Here is a 20,851-nt window from a genome sequence, read left to right on the forward strand (position 1 = left end):
AACTTATTTTACCAGGTGTTGTCATAAATGCTCTTCATTACCTGTTCCTGAGCCTTTCGAGACAGTGGAGCGTAATCCTGCTGTAGAGTTGCCATAGTGAAATACGTAGTAGACAGCTCCCAGTTCACAGAATCCCAAACAGCTGGATGCACATCTCTCTTACCCAGTGATCTTAATGCCTTCAGATAGTAGTCAATAGCCTACACATTATAAAATAATACACGTACACAGTTACTGCTTTACTCGCTCTCAAGGAAGCATTCCATGATAACCTGTCTGAGCCTTCTTCAGTGTTTTCCTTAACACCCTTTTTGGTCATAACTTTAATCCTGACCACCCATCTCTGTCTGCTTTGTGTGTGGCACTGCAGTTCGTTAAACACCAAGATCTGAACATCCCAGCACTTCATACACCAGAGCAATGGAATCAAACCTCAGCAGCAATACTGAAGCCTATATGGTGAGGATTAGGATGGTATGAAAGCAGGAGAGGTATCCCAAGTTATTGCATCACAACTTACAGGTATTTACAAAGGTATTTATAAATATTCTACGGTAAAAGGCGTATTAGGGTACGGGCCACTCTAAAAACAGTATGATGATACCTTATTATAATAAAGGGCCTCTTCGGGGGAGAACTCTCTTTTGAAGTCACCTTCAGTTGCACAGTGTGCTTGAGCACAAATCCGCATCAGTCTCCCCGTGTTGCACAGCAGAAGAGCAGCATTGGTTGCATCATCAATTGACTCAAAATTCTGAATTCCTTCTTCAAAGCATGAGAAGCTTTTCTTCCAGAGTTGCTGCTCTGTCGTTGATACGTTTTTGCTCACTAGGGTTAAGACACAAGAGCCTTAGTGTCTCATTCGGATTCCTTAATGATACTGAACAAATATTTCCATTACGCTCTTTTTCTTGTAAACGACCTTTTAGAATTTAAGGGTGATAAATGATTCTGAAGACCCGATTAATGGAAAACTCTCTTAAGAAAACCTCAAACATATGAAAATCTTAGTACTTGAAGTGCACTATTACACATACTATACTTGCAAAATAATTGTGATAACGTGACACACAAAACCCAGGGGAAATTAACAGGATAGAACAGGTTTTTTTCTTCCCCTCGTAATATTCAGGGTATTGCAGTTACTTCTATAAACTTACCATATGAAACAAGTAAAAAGTGACTTCTACAGACAAGCGAAATTCAGTATTTGAGCTTTGACTTCAGCTAAATAGCAGTTCCGTAAAAACAGGGAGATTGAATTTTGTAATTTTTCATAAAGTCCAAGCCCAAATCCTTCAAATATTCATTGAACAAAGGTCACAGAAAAGAGCTGGTATTTGGGAGACTGAAGCTGTTACACTGAACCACACTGAACCACCAGCATCTAATTTATGTAACTCTTACTTGTAGACATTACTGGTTTTGCTTTCAAAAAATAAAAACCCAAACACCTTACCCTACAAGGAAGCTCAGGCAACCTCCATCTCCTCAAAAAAAAAACCCAACAAAACCAAACCACCCAAAACCAAACCAGAAGCAAAGTTTCCACAGATTTACTTATCAAAAATTCATAGGCTGCCTTCACTGAAACTATTCACATTTAAGTTAAGCTTACGCTTGTTCACATTGGGCTATACCAAACACATCAAGAACACAACACGCCCTCCCTTTTGTAAGAGAGTTGGTTTAGAGCTTCCATTGTGGTTTTTGAGGGCATTCTACACACTTTAAAAGGATTTCTCCAAAGCTACCGATTCCACTGTTCAGTTTAGGCTCAACTAAGTACAGTGTCTAAGTCACAGTAACCTATTGTAGACAAATATTTACAATGGACACTGAAGTTATAGAACATCAACTACAGGAAAGGATTTACTATGAAGTTCTTTAAACATCATCTTTATAGTCAGAAATAACTGAAACTGTTAGCGAACTGTTGTAGCTTCATGAAATGGTAGAAATAGTAAAAAAGTGAAGAAAAAAAAATACTTGCCCACTCGCTCAGTCTGCACTGCAGCAGCCTGGTTCATGTAAAACACTCCAATCTCGTTCCTGATATTGCCCATCCTCTTTAGTACCTGTACACGCTGCTCTGGATTTTGGTTTTTTAAATTACTGAAAAGTAAAATTTCATACGCTGCTTCATAACATTTACAGCTGACAGAGAGTTGGCATTCCAAGTCTGTGGACAAGTCAGTAGCCCAGGCAAACACTAGAAAACAAAATGCAAAGCCTGCGTGTCAAATGGGATGTCCAAACAAACTTAAATCTGCAACGGTCATTGTTTTGGGCATTCTGCTCTAGACTAAGTGCAAGACCCACATCAGAATGATCCCACAGTTTCTACAGGTAAGCAAAATTTACCCATTACTTAAACAATTACTGTCTAGTTATTTTACAACTTCATGCATGTCATACAGTATCTTGACAACCTCCTTGCACATGACAGGCACGATAACCTTTCTCTGAAGAAAACTGAAGCGCATAACAAACCCTCCTCCAGAGACGACACTAGTGTATGGTTTTGAGGGAAGCACAATGAAATTGCTTATGTCTGTCATACAACTGAATTATGACAGTTATATCAGTATCATACCTTGGCACCTGGATTCTCTGTGAAGACTGTGTAATATTTCCTGATCTTCTTTTGTCTGGTAATTATATTCTTCAAGATACGCCGCTCTGTTGTTTGCATTTTGAGCAAGCATTAATTGGATATCTCCACAAAGGGTTAAACACTGACAAAGAAACACTAATACTTCAGGAAGCATGCTGGCGCAGAGACAACAGTAGGTATCTATCAGAAAAAAAACATCCCATGGATAAGGGAAGGGAGAAGAAAAGAATTAAATGTCAAAAGGTTTGGGACAGACTGACAATATAATTGGTTTTTATGTTACCTGTCACACTTAACTCTCTGTATGCAGACAACAGATGTTCTTCGAAGAAGAACGAAACTATCTTCAAGTCCTAGTTGCTCTACACAGCTGACAGTTTCAAAAGAACAACTATGTTGTTCAAGGGGAGCAGTAAAGCTATTAATTACAAATGCTAATCTTAGATTTGACTAAAGGAAAACTGACTCTCTACAGATTAACTCAAGTGAGATATAGCCTGAAAAATTCATTTCCAAAAGGTACGGTTTAAACTGATAAGCACGTCGATGCTTTGTGTTAAGATCAAGTGTTCTTGCTTTATAAGCCTCCCCCCACCCAAAACCCTACAAATATGGAAGCAAAATAGCAGTACCACAGTAGTAAGCTAATGGCATTTTCTAATTAGTTATTCTCATTATTGTGGTAATATTCTCAACAGCCTGATTTTACTTCCTCCATTTTCCTCAGTCATACTTGAAGATGTATTTCATTTTAGAGGAGGATCCAATTCAGCTGACGAACAAGTTGGGTATTTCTGAGTCAGGAATATTTTTAAATTAAATGGGAACCACCAGGCATTGCCAGGGAAAACACATCTGCTTGCAGCGATAGCATTTAGACCACAGAACAGTGTCTTGGCACCAGGACTGACTCTCCCAACTTCAAGTGCCCTGAGGCTCCAAATCTGCACTATAAATTTCCCCATCTGTCAAAATGGGAGCACCTTTTTAACCAGAGACAAGAGTTATTCTTACTACCGACTTCCCTCCTGAGTAACTAGCTAGGCAGTTTAACTAGACACACGGTAATCCCATGGATAAGGGAGGGGGAAAGAAAAGAATTAAATGTCAAAAGGTTTGGGACAGACTGACAATATAATTGGTTTTTATGTTACCTGTCACACTTAACTCTCTGTATGCAGACAACAGATGTTCTTCGAAGAAGAACGAAACTATCTTCAAGTCCTAGTTGCTCTACACAGCTGACAGTTTCAAAAGAACAACTATGTTGTTCAAGGGGAGCAGTAAAGCTATTAATTACAAATGCTAATCTTAGATTTGACTAAAGGAAAACTGACTCTCTACAGATTAACTCAAGTGAGATATAGCCTGAAAAAATTCATTTCCAAAAGGTACGGTTTAAACTGATAAGCACATCAATGCTTTGTGTTAAGATCAAGTGTTCTTGCTTTATAAGCCTCCCCCCACCCAAAACCCTACAAATATGGAAGCAAAATAGCAGTACCACAGTAGTAAGCTAATGGCATTTTCCAATTAGTTATTCTCATTATTGTGGTAATATTCTTAACAGCCTGATTTTACTTCCTCCATTTTCCTCAGTCATACTTGAAGATGTATTTCATTTTAGAGGAGGATCCAATTCAGCTGACGAACAAGTTGGGTATTTCTGAGTCAGGAATATTTTTAAATTAAATGGGAACCACCAGGCATTGCCAGGGAAAACACATCTGCTTGCAGCGATAGCATTTAGACCACAGAACAGTGTCTTGGCACCAGGACTGACTCTCCCAACTTCAAGTGCCCTGAGGCTCCAAATCTGCACTATAAATTTCCCCATCTGTCAAAATGGGAGCACCTTTTTAACCAGAGACAAGAGTTATTCTTACTACCGACTTCCCTCCTGAGTAACTAGCTAGGCAGTTTAACTAGACACACGGTTGTCAGACTTGTCACTGCACACCATTAGGATAAGTCATGCACAAGAGAAGTACTGGATATTGTGAAAGGTATATACAGGCAATGGTACAGACAACAAATACAGTCTAGCAACTTACCATGGCACTGTAAAGCCAGCTTGATGTATCGTAAAGCTCTCCCATATTTCTGTAGAATCATAGCAGCATCAGATAGGACATAATAAGCCTTTGATGATTTCAGAATGAGCTGGAGCTTCATTTTATATTGCCACGATCCAGGAATCATTCCTGACTGACTGGAATGCTTACCCTTCTGAAATGAGCCCACTGTAACACGAACAGAACCTCATCAGTTAACCTCATCTCTGTAACGCGTGCCAGAGGTTGGATGTAACTTCATCAGCATATGGACAGAATGTAAATTGCCTTATTACAGCTCTGCACAAGTAGAGTTACACCAACTTGTGTGCCACTACATTTTTTTTTTTTCATCTGCAAAATGGACCCAATACTTGGAACTTTTCCATATATTCCACCGGACAGCGGGATGCTCGAATACAGCAAGCACAGTGACAACGCAGCTAACCTGAAACAGCTTTTGAAATACGGGTGCAGTGGCTGAGACTATTCCATTTCATAGCAGTAGAAAAGAACAGGAAAGCCACAGGCACACTTCGTCACATTCTCCACCACAATCTTAGGATATATGCTCAGTTTCTCTATGAACAGTCTCAAAGTGAGAAAGCCCCCGTTTATGGGTTTAGCCTCCAGCACAGCAGGAACTAGATAACCTGGTCCTTCCCACAAGGAAAACGGGTGTCTTTCTCACCCTAGTTTCAAGACATTCTCAGCATAAGATTATGAAGGTTCCTTCTGCGATGCTGCAGTGGTTATGGAACCAGAAAGAACAGGCCACTGACTTTAGGCATGCCAAAGGACAGAATTTTGTCCTGACAATGTTTGCAGACAGAAGTGAGTCTCTTGCTTACTGGTGGACCTACAAGGCCTGACTTGCAAGCCCACCATCTTTAGTAAGTTCTAGAAGAACTATATGTTTACGTTAGGACAAAGACCAATCTAATACAGTAACACCTCATGCAGCTAAAGACACAGAACGTACATATACTGTACCTACGTACTATTCAGAAGTAGTTCTCTTCAAGAATTAAAAGCACTTATCCTTTCTATATGTACATAAACATACACACATAGCAGAGAAACTACATAATTTGCATCACAGAAAACAAACCCACATACTGGAGGAGCAAACATTTCTCCCTAATGTTTGACTATTTTTTACTAGGTTGATTTCAATCCTTATGACCTAAACAAGTAGCACCATTGCTACTTCAGGGAAGAACTCCAGCACAGCTCCAGAAATAAACTAAAATATTGTTTTTCTCATCTGTACAATATTTATCTCCCACATCCCCCAGGAAACTCTTGTTTCTAAACAGAAAAAGTTAACATGTGGACATTCTCCTTGCCAGCTGGCAAGCAGCTGCAATGTGTCATCAGTTCCAAACTGCGGAGGCAGAACACAAGAGCCTGGCTGCAGGAGAGCTGAAATAAGTACGCTGTTCTTGCTCAGCTGACCTAGGTAAAATTTCTCAGTAGATCTGAGTAACAGTTAGTCTCACAGTCCATATTAAGAGTACTGCGCAGAATTCATGCATGCTCACCACAGTGTAACTCTGACAGAGGTGTTAAAGTCTGTGGTCATGTATCTGATAAAAAACAAAGAAAGTATGCATGCATCTCCAGGTCACTGACACTCAAGAGACAATCACAGAATTGGAAGAGAAACATGAGAATACTTAAATGAGTAACTCAAAACTGAACTTGCTTATTAAAGACTTTCAAAGGGTGAAGGGAAGAAAAAGGAATAAGGAATAGTAAAAACATGCAAGGCAAATTTCTTTCTGGTTTATGCTCATAGGACTTCTCGCCCTGCAGAGAGAACTACTGCTTTCAGAAGAGTCTTTCCTATACCCTTTTATGGCACTCCAGAGAAAAATAAAACAGACCGTAGTCTGAAACTTCTGGAGTCTGAGTATTTAAGCAAACAAAACATCTTTTATTAGCTGCGTCCTTCCACAATTGTAGAGGTACAAGAAAAAACCCAAATCCTAGTTAACATTTTACATGCAATTCAGCAGCAGGCATAATGTAGGCGAAAAACCTGCCAGAAGTGAGAAGTTCTTCCACAAAATTTCCAAGTCATAAAAAAAGAACAAAGACTGTTTAAAAATAACCCACACAGCTTACAGTGCTCCACATACCAAGCCCCAAATACTAAGCCCTTATGGAAGGCATCTGCAAGCCACATCTACGTAGGGTCCAGTAAAATTACTTGTTTACTAATAAAAGATGCTTTGATATGCAAAATATCCCAAACGAGCTATTCTTTTCATATTTAAAAAGGAACAGACTGTTCTCCAATTTTCAGTACACTACTTCTGCTTATTCAACAGCGTGATTAGCGACTTATACGTACACTGTTTTGACAGTCAAAATAAAGTAGCAGCAGTTTGTGTTGGCACTGGAAAGGTCTTATTTGCACAACAATACAACTTACTTTTGTCTAGAAATAATGCCATCTGTTTTTCCAGACACTCGGGACCACCACTGGTGGATTCATCTTCATATTTCAACGGGATTGGTGTGCTGGGATCAGCTGCAGGGAGGTCACCCTCTTTTTTAACACTGCTGTCAACAGACTTCAAGCCCTGCAAGAAGAAACCATTCCATTGACCTCAAAAGCAACATTTAGCAAATACAGAATACGCACAGAATTGGGTACTAGGTGAAACATCATTAGAGAGTTAATGGTAAACTTACCTCCAGGACATAGCTGAGCACTAGCCTGCAGCGCTCCTCGGTGCCGTGGCAGACAGGAAACGCACAACTAGGCTTCATGGAGGGGGGCAGCAGGACAGGAATAGGAAGAGAATAAACGTTCAGCATAGGAAATGTCAAAATTACTGATTAGAAGATGCAAATGAGAGACAGCATTAAGAAAACCTGTTAACAGAACACCTGAACTCTACATCACTCCTTTATCTCAGTGAGCAATTTATATGCCTGGTCATCTACACCTGGGTCTCTCCTGGTAATGCCAAAAGACAATGCAAAGAGAAGAGATGAGACAAGACTATTCCATAAGAGTAATTACAAACGCATCCACTGCTGGCCTGCGATGCCAGAAAGAAACCATTTCGTCAGCCTATACATCAGACTTGCACTTCTGTCACCTTTGAACAACTCAGTGCCTTGGGGGTTTTTTTGGGGGTGGGGGTGGGGGGGTGTTTGGGTTTTTTTTTTTCTTCTGGGGTAGAGTAGAAGGGGGACAAGAAAAGGGAAATCGAGTGCTTCTACACCTGTACAGGTTGTTGCATTTTCAGCCAATGGACCCTGAAGTGTTAAAAATTAAGATAGCACAAGGATTGCAGATTTCTTTTTAGGAAGTCTTGCTCTTTGCTACTTAGCATAGACAGAAAAAAGGTTTAGCTTTTGACCAGTAAGAGTCATTTCATAATCACATCCTTATGTAGGTAAGACAAGTAAAACGTCAGAAGCAAAATGCTATGAACAGTTTCTTCACTATCTTCCCAGTTTCTTGTACTCCATTTTGTTTCAATAATAATGCACAGAAAGTGCAAGGAAGGTAGCAGTATTACACTTCTGCCGATTTGCTGATGAAGCACACATACACCAATGAAGTTTCAGAAAAGCTATGGTTATGCACCCAGCTGTCCCCTTAAGCACCACATACACGCATGTGCAGAGTAAAGCTTCATCTCTTTTTTTTAAAGTTAACTATAACCAAAATATCAAGGAAATCCAATTGCTGTATTCTGACCAGTTACCTTGGAAAGACAAATCAAATAAGGATATCAAAGACTAACTCTGTGGATATGAAGTAGCTGATGCTCCCAGAAAATAAAAAAACCCCACAACCAAAAACCAAACAAACATTTATATTGCTCCAAAAAAAAAAAAAACCTAAGATAACTTAGGTATCCACACAAACTTGTGGTCATCTACAGCTCTTACACATGGCCACAGTTGGCAATATTTTCTCTGCTGCTGTGACAGGAATACGCAGAATCATGCCACAAGGGACACGTGCAAGATGGTAGGGGAAAACCTGTGTTAAACCTGCTATAGTGTAAAATTCAAAGACCTCAAATTTTATGAGCCACTCATGAAAGTTTTTCCCCACTGCCTCATGCTTCAGTTAACCTGAAGACAAAATTAAGAGGTAACTGCATTTCAACAACAAACCTTGCTGTATGAACTGAATCTTCCAAGAAAACCCTTAAAGAAATCCACAACTTCACTTACACGTATTCGATGAACAGACTTGTATTTTTCTGGTACTGATAACTCTCCAACAGATTTGATTATAGCCACTGCTTTATTGTCATCTGGTGGGTCAGAACTGTTACTGTAAGAACCATTTTCATCACTGTCTGGCATTTCTTCTTCTTCCTCGCTGTAACTTTCATCAGAATTTCCATTTATAGGGAAGTCAGTAGTATCTTCTTTTTTAGGTTCATCCAGCTGAAAAAGCTCTGATAACATGTAGTTTGCTGAAGCAATAATCTTGTTAAATAGGAGGAAAAAAAGAAATCAGTGATTTGTTTTCAAGTTAAATTTTTCTTTTGAGAAGCAACATCAACCCCATTACTGGCATACTTCTCTGTCCTGCGACTGATTTTGGATTTAGGCACCTGAAGAAGGATATGACTGCCAAAAGACTTGCAATAGCTTCATGAACACACAGTGATTATGACAGGTCCCAAGTTCTAAAACATATTTTTATAGTGAAATCACTTGCTTTCAAGATGCCTTTTTTTCCCCTCAATGCCAAGTGAGTGTTGAGTGAAGGACTTGGAATTAACTTCCCTGAAATTAATCTTGGGGATATATCAACTCCTGCATTTTACTTCCTGAACATTCTGAATATTAAAAAAAAGTGTCAAGCGTAACTTCTAACACACAGCAATAGGGTAGCTAGGGAGAGGGAATTAAAAAAAAAATAAATAAAAAATCAGTCACTTAAAATTGTGCCTACATTCCTTTCTTCTGCTTCCCAACATTCCTCCATCTGAACTGCCAACCAAACAACATTTTACACTTCCTGAGTATTTTTGGAGGGCCTTTCGCAGAGGTGTTAAAAGAAAAAAAAAGGTCCCATAAGATTAGTTATTCTACCAGGCTGTTTTCTGAACCAATATACAACTTCTGAGAAGGCAAAGGAGGCCACCACCGTGCAGGATTATGAACTCAATTAAGCAGCTCAAATGAGCAGTCTCTCCTGCCCTACAAAAAAAGCTACTTACAGAGTTAAAAACCCCATATAGGAAAGGGAAAAGGATTCAAAAGCCTGATAAAGTTTAGAAAAGAATAAAGCCCAACTGGTATAGAATGACTATTACCTGTTCTAAAAGCTTGTAGATCACAAGAGACAAGTGTGAGAAGGTTCTTATGCAAGCAAAAAAATAATTTTCAAGAGCTTCTAGGGGGATTTTGTGAACTTTCCAGAAATTTAGAAGGAACCTACAAAATACTTAATGTAATTAATATATGCCATGTCTCCTCTTGTAATTAATTTTAAATACAATTCAGATTTTTCACGTCACATTTTTGGGATCAATTTTCAGTTGAAAACAGCTTAAATCCAGATCACTTACATGGAATTTAAGTTATACTTTGGATTAGATTTCAGTATAGGTATTTCTTTTTGAAAGTTATGATGTGTTGCCTATAAATAGTAAAAAATGTTAAGTTACCATGTCAGTGTACCATAAAGCAGCTCCTGCCCAATCAAATAGACAAGTGTGAGAAGGTTCTTATGCAAGCAAAAAAATAATTTTCAAGAGCTTCTAGGGGGATTTTGTGAACTTTCCAGAAATTTAGAAGGAACCTACAAAATACTTATTAATGTAATTAATATATGCCATGTCTCCTCTTGTAATTAATTTTAAATACAATTCAGATTTTTCACGTCACATTTTTGGGATCAATTTTCAGTTGAAAACAGCTTAAATCCAGATCACTTACATGGAATTTAAGTTATACTTTGGATTAGATTTCAGTATAGGTATTTCTTTTTGAAAGTTATGATGTGTTGCCTATAAATAGTAAAAAATGTTAAGTTACCATGTCAGTGTACCATAAAGCAGCTCCTGCCCAATCAAATTCTAAGCCTCCTGTGGTATCCCAGTTTACTTTTTTGCTTAACCACACTGATACTCCCCCTTATACCATTCTGAACTTACAGATTTCTCAATTTAAGACAGAGAAGAGATTGTGAATAGACTCAGTCAAAATCCCAGTGAGAAAGCAGCACACTCCACTATCTTCTGCAACTAAAAAGGAAGCTAGCACATCTGGTAGCAGTAATACTTCGGTTTAAGACATACACATCTTCTTTACCTCCCTAAACTTTAATAAACTACTTGTCTTTCAGAGCAATTAGATTCCCATTTTTCTTAAAGAATCAAGTACCTGGAATAAAGGAGGTCAACACAGCTTTATCTCCTATTTATTACTTTTCTTACTGCTTCTAGAAGCGCAGAGCATCTCAAGGTACTGATGGCTGATATAATGGCCTAATGAAGAGACCAAGAGTTTGAGGTTCTTTTTCCAACTCTCCCATCTACCACAGGCTGGTTGAGGTTGGAAGGTATGTCTGGAGACTCTCTAGCCCAACCCCCTTCCTCAAAGCAGGTTGCTCAGGACCACATCCAGTCAGGCTTTGATTATCTCAAAGGAGAGAGACTGTATAGCCTCTCTGACCTGTCCCAACACTCAGCCACCTTCAGAGTAGAAGTGTTTAAATTACATTCACGTTTTACAATGCCTAGCTAAGATCTGCTTCGGTGTCTGTACAGCTTCCAAATACAAAAGAGCTCCTTGGGAACAAGAGCAAAAGAGCAAAAGTAACGACAAGTTCCTTTTTAGAGCAGGACAGAAGACTCGTGCAGCAATGAGGGTCCATGAAGGCTACTAATTAAAAAGAAAAGCCTGGAGTTTCTTTAAACATAGATCAATTTCTAAATTTATAAATAAATTTAAATTTTCTCCCTTGCAGAGGGAGGAGGAAGTACCACAGCAGGGGTATTATGATGACAGCGTTTCCATTGTATTTACACAAAGCTACAAGAAAACACACAGTTCTTACTTGAGGATGTCTGCCATTGTCCAGTAACTTTAGACAATTCAGGAGCAACGTTCTGATAGTGCCATAGTGCTTCCTGTTCTGGTTTTTCTTCAGCATCATATTGCAAGCAACTCTAAAGGAAGTTAAACAAAACAGTAAATCTCCTGGATAGTATCTTTGCGATAGAAGAAAAAAGCTTTAAACAACACTACCGCAAATGTAGATCTCCCAAACTTTATGATGGGTCTACAAGACTTACTCAGTAATAGCATAGTTTACACGGAGAAATGGTGAAAAGGAGAAAGTCTGTTTTGGTTTAGTGGGATTGAGGCTTACCGAGCCTACGCGCAAAAGAAGATTTTCATTTCATGCATTTTCATTTAATTTTCATTTTTGGCCTGTGTTCTTAACAAATACAACTGCACCAAGAATTAAGTATTACAACAAAAATTGTAAGAACTCACTTGTATAGAAGAATTGCCACTGGCATTGTAAAAGGGTTTTGGTACTTGTCTTCTGTCTCTTCACAAAGGGTGGTTAGGTCGTAGAGCTTTACTATATCACTCCCACTTGCTGAAAGTTAAGACCTTTCGTTAATCAACATGACATTAACATAAATCTTTTTGAATTGATTTAAATCTACTTACCCTTAAATAGCCAGTAAGTATGTCCTTCTTTGGTGCAATTTGATTTCAGAAAAGATAAGATATTTTGAGCAATATCTTTTATCACTTTGGTAGAAAAATTAGAGTTTTCCAAGTTGGGAATATCTTCAGTTTTGATCATTTCATATTTCTGCAAGGAATATATGTTAAAACTCAATATTAGGAGGGTTTTCTGCCACCTACCCCCAAAAATCTAAATGAGTGTCTCTTATCAACTGCTAAAAGAAACAAAGGCCACTATTACGATACAGTGTCATGATTAAGTTAATTTCTATGCTTTAAAAGCAAGCACATCCTTATTACACCACTCAATAAAAGTGTTAAAGAGGACTCGCTTCTGTGCAAACACGGTAAAGTAAAAGGAGAACAAGAGGTGAAAAAAAATCCATGCAACATCTAACTTCAATGAAACCTAGTCAGCCTAGTAAGCAACTATATGTTACCAGGTACAACAGAAACTCAGCTGGTACACGTGGTTTATTGTAAAATAGTAAATACAAACAAAGGTTTAAAAAACATGCACCATCTCGACAAGTGAACACTATGGATTTTAAGATGCTAGAAACTGATGTATTTCTGCTGCTACTTTTTTGATCGATTTTTGTCTTCACACATTGGAGGAAGTAGGAACCTTGGATGCATGGAAGGGAGGGAGGAAGGGGAAAAAAAAGAGAACACAGTATTTTTGGATGACTGTTGCAAGCTGTGTAGATGCTTCTCATTCTGCAATAAATGATTCTTGTAAAACTTCTGTCAGAACAGTAAGATTAGAAAGAGCTCTGTTACAACTGTAGCAATTTCAGAAACCAAAGAATGGATGAACTAGGCATAATACAAAGAGACAGTCTTACCTGAACAATTCCATTAACGTGAAAGCACATCACAAGCTCTGGTACATTGCATATTAAGTTGTCCAGCCAATAGTCAATTCCTGTCAGCACATTTATTGGCTTGTTGTTATCCCTAAAACCAAACACTTCTAGTGTTATTTAATTCTTTGTTTACTCTTCAGAAAATATTAGTCATGTTTACTAATGGGATTTAGATTTAAGTCACCTGAGAGCAGATGGATACTAAAACAATTATTGTGAACTGTTCTGTTTTAGAGGAAAACAATTAATTATATCAAACAAAACAGATGTACTGATCTCTCCAATGGAATACACTCACATTCCCTCAGCAGTTTTGAATTTTTGCCCACACTTAGACTGAATCTTTAACAAGCTTCAGATGTCACAGCATTACCAAGATAACAAGTACTTAAGAAGTTCTAATGGAATAGCAGTATTAGCTGCAAGTAATTACAGCACAAGCCTTCTCCCAGAGCTTCCAAAATTCCTTGCAAAGCAAGGTACTGTTAATTCCTAGATGTGTCTTAAAAGGATGACACATATCAAACAAGTTTCAAGTTTTTTCTCATTCTTTGCCTACACATAGGCAGGAACAGAAAAAATGGTAATCAAGAGATGAACATAAAGTACTAGCGAACAGCAAGACATCTAGAACTTAGAACTATCATAGTCACAAGTTTTAAGTACTTATGAAGTGTTCAACTAGCAGTTATCAAAATTCAGAATATCACTGCCCTCTTAAAAAAAAGAGCAATGGGATTAAATTAAGGACTAGACGTACAGAAGTGTTTTAACACTCAGCATTCACACTGAAGTCAGGAAAGGTTGCAAGCCTTTCAACTAAAGCTTTAATTACAGAGACAGAAAAAGCAGCTGAGCATCTCAAGTCCCACTGCAGTGGCATGGCTATGGGACTGTTTCTATTTTCCAGTGCTCTACAATGCCATCACTGTTTAAGTCTGAAGCATGAATTTCATTCCTTAAACTGCACGTAAAAATTAAGAGTCAACCAAACAAAATGCAGGTAGATAGATCAGAAGCAAAGCACCAAGGCTGGCATATACAACTCATTAACTTCAAAACTCACCTGAGACGCAAGCTCACAGCAGGGTATCTCCCACCTCCAAATATAGGCATATTTGATCCCACTAGCATGTGGATATCTTCAAAGGTCCACAAGATATTACGAACAAAGTCATTTTTAAGTCCCTTCATTAAGAGGAAAAAAATTGCTCTATAAATCACTGTTATAAAACACATTCTCCAAGACATTCTGCGTAATTATAAGAAAGCAAGAAGCAAAAGCAGCAAATAAAAGACAGCACATAATGAACTATGCTATGCGTTCACATTAACTTAAAAGACTGAGATCACAGATGCCACAAAAGCTACTTCTACAGGGGGCTTAGTTTTTATCTTGGTTCCAATTTAGACCAAATTTTAAAATGTTTTATTAAATTGGGGGTTCAGTGTTTGAGCTCAAATTTCACATATAGCATACCTGACTGTTTTCCCCGTCATTGAACAAAGTAGTCAGGTTTTGTTCTTTGGGGGCTGAGGCCACATGCCCCACTATATATGAGGGTTCAAGAGGCACACTTCCCTGTGAAAAGCACAAGGATAAGGAGTGATTCTGCTGCTGAGTTAAAGTTAGGCCATTAAAAAAAAATCTGAACAACAAAAGCATATAAGGGAAAAACCTTTACCTCTAACATCTTTAAATAAATATTAAACTACAAGAAGCCTCTAGTCAGTGGCTAGAATGCTTCTTTCCTATAGCTAGTACCAAAATTGTGTACTTTATTTTCTCACAGGCTTTGGAAAGAAGTCAGAAAGTTTTTATAGAAGCACTTTATTACCCCAGGGTCAGCACCAGATTATCAGTCTCCAGAATGTAAAACCTCTGTCCTGATGTCTTATTTATGAATTAAAGAAAATAGCACTGTAGAAATGCACAACAGCTTCTTTATGATAAACAATCTCCCATATCAGGCAATAGTTCCTCAAGAAGGTGGACGAGGTAAGTAGTCCTTTTTCTAAAAGCTTTCAAGTACTGAAATATTTCTCAACTTTAGAATACTACTACACCACAACACACAGAGTAATAACTTTATGGATAATGTAGGTTAGGGCCTTTAAGTTGGCTGACCAAGTCATTTGGCATACCAGTTGGTAACACTGTCTAAGCATAACTATAGCATCATTATTATATTGATGTAGACTGAATACAACAGACCTTTCAACCTCTCAAAATTTTAATCAATTCCTGTATTACATTACTCAAAAAACACAGGATTGAACAGTTTTCATAAATAAGCTTAGCCACAGACTGAAACCCTGGATTAGGGCCTAATACTAATCATAATTTGTTGCATAATTACTATAAACATCTCTCCCTTCCAATTGCGTCATCTCATAGCAAGGATTTGTAAATCTTGCCTAACTGTTTTGCAAACATTTTCATACATCTTCATTTTACTCTTCACCTAATAAATTCAGGGCCACAATAGATTCACTTTAACAGCACATTTAAAAAGAAAGGCCAAAACCTTGGGCTTCCATATACACCTTCTGAGTATCAGATTTTCCTAAAGTCATTGATAACTACTCCTAGCCAAATGTTTTATTTCTCAAAAAAGCATCAATAAATACGTATTTAGTATTACGGTGACAGAAAAAAATAATTTCTGAAATTTGGAGCTCTGAAACACTGGCACAAGCTAAACCACACATACTGCCAAGTCCTTCTACTCCCTTTGTTCATTTCTTTCAGCAAGGAGTACTGCAGCAGCACCTTTGAAAACCTTTCAATACCTATGCGTCTACAAAAACTAAGGTGTCATTTAGAACATTATATACACTAACCTGGTTAGAGGCACCCGGATCTTCGGATAACGAAGAAGGCATTTCAAAAGGAGCTGGCCAGGAGGCCCTTCCTGCTTCATCATTCTCACCTGAAACAGGACCCTCCTGGTGTGGTTTTGAAGTGGAAGGAACAGGCTGAGCAGCTCCATCACCATTAATGCTGACCAAACAACATTAAAAATTTCAGTCAGCAACATGCAAACAGAATCCATTTAAGAATTGTTATACTTGATGCACTGTTCTCAAAGAATAACTTTGCTAATACACTAGAAGATTACTATATCAACAAGTTGCTCAAACTCTTACAATATTACAGCAGGTGTCACAATCTACCTCGTGTATTTTAAGTTGTTCTTCCCTCAGACTCGGCTCTCAGAAGGACTATTGAGAAATGCTGTTAAGTTGCCCTGTTTATCTTATACTTTAGTACCTGAAATACTTCAATTCCTGTTAAAAACATTCACATGTTATTTCCTGATTTCATCCCTTAATTTTCTCTGCATAAGTACAAATTGGTGAATAAGACAGACCATAATGGAATTTTAACATTTACTGCAAGACAAGAAATCAGGCAAAAGTAAGTGGTACGGAATTCAAGATTCATGCAGACATAAGGTTACCTGTAATACAAAAATTTAGAAAGTATAGCCTTCTGGTACCAATGTTCTTTACTCTTCTTTTTTCGTTGCCACTTCTGATCAATCAGCCTTTGATAAAACTCTTTCAGCCATGTCCAGTCCCCTGTCTGGGCAATATCATAAATATGAAATGAATGCCAAGAAGCATCTAGAAAGTAAACCAAGTGTCTTATTAACTTAGGGATCCTCATGCACGATGGCAAAAAAAAACCAAACCCCAAACCAGAAAGTAACTTCGCAGTTAAAGCCTTGAATTGGTCATTTACTGAACTTGTATCCTTAGAGAAGTTACATTCTTATTGAAAAGTTGACTTCATTAGGAAGTCAGATACATGGTAAGAGATTACACATAACAAGTACTTATTAATAATAAAATTAATAAAGTAATACAGCAATACTGGAGTAATTGCAGGAATGTAGGATACAGAACTTTAATTCTACAATACCATAAACATAGGACATCAGATGCAGACTACAGCACCTTTTGTACTCACATATGTTTCTTAGAAATTTTAATACATACATGTGTTCTTGCTAGCTACACTATTCTGGAAATAATGCATTCTGACCATATGACATACTTAAAAAACAAATGGTTAACCTGAGATGATCTCATGAAGAGTTCTTGGATATCTAGCTCATCCAACAGAAGTGTGCGCCCAATGCGATGTACTGCCATGCTCACATGTGACTTGCTGTAAGGTATCTTCAGAAGTTTTTTAATATTCTTGCAGGACAAAAGAGAACAGAGATTATATTCCGTATAATTATACTGCATTTTAAGACAATTCTTAGGAAATTGTAAGCAAGGAATACACTACTAACATTGGAGAGGCATGGGCAAGCAAGTAAAACCTTGTAGTGCCAGTGATTTTAAGACGGCCATTCCACAAGAAGTTGCATTTTTTGAGGTCACAGAACATGAATGACAGTGATAAAGAGTCCAAGCAGTCAGTATAAACCACACACATTGTTTAAACATGAACGCTCTTTGGATTATCACAACCAGGTATCATCAAAAGTGACAAAATATGTAAATGGATGGTTCGGATTTTAAAAGCTTTATCTTCACCCCAGGAATACCAACACTTTGTCAGATATCCAGAGAAATCTGGACAGACATCTAAGTGTGAATAAACATCTGTCAAACATGTATGTTTCCTCTTCTGAGTAGCCTCATCTGAATTCTGGAGTTATTACTAGAACCAAAAAAGCTGGCAAAAATCAGAGGAAAAAAGAAGGTTGGAGGGGAGCTATTTCTTCCAGATAAGAATAAAAAAAATAATCTTGAGAGTAATAAGTTACGTCAAAATAACCAATTTCAAACACACAAGGCAACTGAAGAAGGTTGGAGGGGAGCTATCTCTTCCAGATAAGAATAAAAAAAAATAATCTTGAGAGTAATAAGTTACATCAAAATAACCAATTTCAAACACACAAGGCAACTACACTGCAAGACTGATGTGCTGCATTCACCAAACCGTATGTTTTAGCTGATGATTATTTGTGGAAATGCACAAGAAATATGATTTTATCTATACATTTCTTACTCAGTGATCACAACTCCCTTAAATGACAGCGCAACAGTTAGGTGATCCGTTTGTGTTTCACTAGGGATCTTTATTTTTCCTCAAAGGGCACAAAGTTGACAGAAGCCACGACAGTATCTGAAAGTAAGGTTTATACACCTTAAGAGTTTGAACAACAGAACTTAAAAAGTTATACACACCTCTGAATCAGACACAACATCGACATCGTTTCCAACTGAGTCAATGAAGTCATACGCCATCCCAAAGCTGTTTAGAAAATAACACAACTTAAGACAAATGCAGTGTGACAGTAAATACAGATCTCTTTCTTCAAAGCTTATTAAATGTTTGAAAGTTTTTTCTTCATCAAAAGAAGCAGCTAGCTAAACATTACCAGGTGTAACAATCTAAGGTTAATAACAAAATCATTTTGACATTGTACAAGTTTTCCCAAGATATCACTGGAAGTGCTCAGATTCAATTTTGAGATGTTCTAAAATGTATTTTAAGTTTTGTTGAAATCAAGAAAATCAGAACCATTTAAAGTGTTTGTTAAGACAGCTATGGGCAATTATAGAAATTGATTTTTAAGGTTTTTTTTTAACATTAAGAAGGAGAACAGTTTTTCAGAGAGTTTATCTTTACGGCATTAAGCACATTAAATTCTTTCATTTTAGCAGCTGTCATTTCATTTTACCTCTTATTTATGTTTTCTAAAACTGGCCTACATGTTTTCACAAACACATCCTTGTATCATCATCCACCCTGATTAAGGCCTCTAAATTACAAGCTATTAAATTAGAATATTTCAACGTACAGATCACTTTGCAATTAAACCAGATATGACTATAACCCAACCAAATACACAATGCCAAGTGTCTGAGTTGTACTTCCACCACTAGTTTTTTTAATAGAGATATTAAACTGCCAGCCTCTACTTGACAAACATAACATCTAAAATAAACAGGAAAAAATTCATAAAGCCCTGAGAAACATGTTACCCTGCTCAAAAACATACACAACCTAAAACAGATTATAAGGGTTTAAAAACAGACCCTCCACAAACTGTTAAATTTCACTAACTAGTTTACTTAGTGTGAATTTGCTTGCTCAGTACAGGATTTAAGCCTCCTATTTATAAACACTCTGAAATCAACTCATCTGACTCTTTAAGAATGATCCATACTGAAAGGTAACACTGCGTTTTGGGTTTTGCTCCTTATTTCACCTTCTTGTTCATTCTTGACATGACTATGAAATTTCTTTTGCCGCTAATTAGCCAGGTCCAATTTCTAGAGATCCAGAAGAGATATAAATTGGCTCTGTACCTTTCAAGGGGAACCAAATTTGCTCCATTTTCACCTGTTATCAAAAGCCAAACGGCTGGCTGAACCAGTCTAGTTTGATTTTGGCCAACAGACAACAGCCACCCAGAAAAGAACATTAAGTCAGTTTGACTGTCTCAGGCAAGGTGTCAACATGCACTTGAAAAGAGTAACAATCAACAGCATTACCAGCCTCATTAATTATTTACAAAGGATTACAGCATACAGGCAAGAACCAAGGGTGAAAAAGTAGAAGGAGAATGGTTAAGAAAAAGCAATCGCTAGTTGCTATGGCAAAGTCTGTACTTTATACTTTGAATTACACTGGGTCCGAGTTCACTACTGGAATTATTCTTAAGGGCCTAGAAAAAAATAAAGCCTGCTGTTATTTACCTTGAAAATGGTTTACTTTTTTTGTTGTTGCCAAGGATGGTTGTACCTGCTGGCCCCAGCTTAGCGCTTTCGCGTAGCCAATTGGCAGGTGGAAGCTTCAAGTCTGTTTTCTCCTGAAGACGGGCAAATGCTGCTTGCGGTGGGGCAGATGAGTATTTCACCACAGCGCTGCTTTTCACTTCGTTGCCTCCAAGAAACAATACCGACCCCTAATTTTCAAAGGGAGATTGTAAAATTTATAAGATAATAGCAATTAAAGCTATCAGACTTGCTTGACGATAAGCTGTTTTTAATGGTAAGCGACCCAAAGCCCAGCCCCGCATTCACTCATAACTTCCCCCCGCACATGTTCACAATTATTTGAGTTCTCCCAACGCTTGCATCAAGCACACGCTCCACTTTACGAGTTATACAGCTAAAGAGCGATCCAGGTCAGCTCCCCATAGAACGTAAAATTACTCAGAAAGGCCAAAACTAAAATATAAACCAGACTAACGCTGCAAAGCTTTGCGAAAGCGCTCGCTAACGAACACCGAAGCTAAACACGTCTTTGCCTTAATGAGCAAGCCGCAGGACCACGTATTTCTTTTGAAATATAGCAAAGCAGGCCGCTGTCACACTTGCATCGAGAGCTTTGATCCAGGACACATTAAGGGAAAAACAGATCCACAGGATACTACTTATGCAAATACAAACCAGCACACTGCACTTAAGCGTAACAACAGAAACACTGCTTACAGTTACAGCTTAATCATAATTAGCACGTTCCCTACCGAACTCCAGCCCTGACGAGCGCGCTCCCGTACTCGCCGAGCTGGGAAGAGGGCGCACGCCTCTGAGGCGACTTAAAGCGCTGCTGGGGGCCGGCGCCCGGGCCCCCG

General features: G+C 38.0%; 1 protein-coding gene across 1 annotated transcript in view; it reads right to left on the bottom strand.

The window, feature by feature from the left end:
- Positions 1-20,851, bottom strand: part of EDRF1 (erythroid differentiation regulatory factor 1) — a 30,232-nt gene that overhangs the window by 6,991 nt on the left and 2,390 nt on the right. The window contains exons 3-21 of the mRNA XM_009641070.2: positions 19,971-20,179; positions 18,453-18,519; positions 17,325-17,450; positions 16,706-16,830; positions 16,086-16,245; positions 14,722-14,823; positions 14,308-14,429; positions 13,221-13,332; positions 12,352-12,499; positions 12,169-12,277; positions 11,726-11,837; positions 8,881-9,141; positions 7,375-7,446; positions 7,112-7,262; positions 4,672-4,860; positions 2,597-2,797; positions 1,994-2,212; positions 605-828; positions 42-200 (exon numbers count right to left, since the gene is read on the bottom strand). Coding sequence (XP_009639365.2) covers positions 42-200; positions 605-828; positions 1,994-2,212; positions 2,597-2,797; positions 4,672-4,860; positions 7,112-7,262; positions 7,375-7,446; positions 8,881-9,141; positions 11,726-11,837; positions 12,169-12,277; positions 12,352-12,499; positions 13,221-13,332; positions 14,308-14,429; positions 14,722-14,823; positions 16,086-16,245; positions 16,706-16,830; positions 17,325-17,450; positions 18,453-18,519; positions 19,971-20,179 — 2,868 coding nt within the window. The remainder of the gene's footprint in view (positions 1-41; positions 201-604; positions 829-1,993; positions 2,213-2,596; positions 2,798-4,671; positions 4,861-7,111; positions 7,263-7,374; positions 7,447-8,880; positions 9,142-11,725; positions 11,838-12,168; positions 12,278-12,351; positions 12,500-13,220; positions 13,333-14,307; positions 14,430-14,721; positions 14,824-16,085; positions 16,246-16,705; positions 16,831-17,324; positions 17,451-18,452; positions 18,520-19,970; positions 20,180-20,851) is intronic.

Source organism: Egretta garzetta, unplaced genomic scaffold (assembly GCF_000687185.1).
Source record: "Egretta garzetta isolate BGI_Z169 unplaced genomic scaffold, ASM68718v1 scaffold386, whole genome shotgun sequence".
In the NCBI taxonomy this organism is placed as follows: domain Eukaryota; kingdom Metazoa; phylum Chordata; class Aves; order Pelecaniformes; family Ardeidae; genus Egretta; species Egretta garzetta.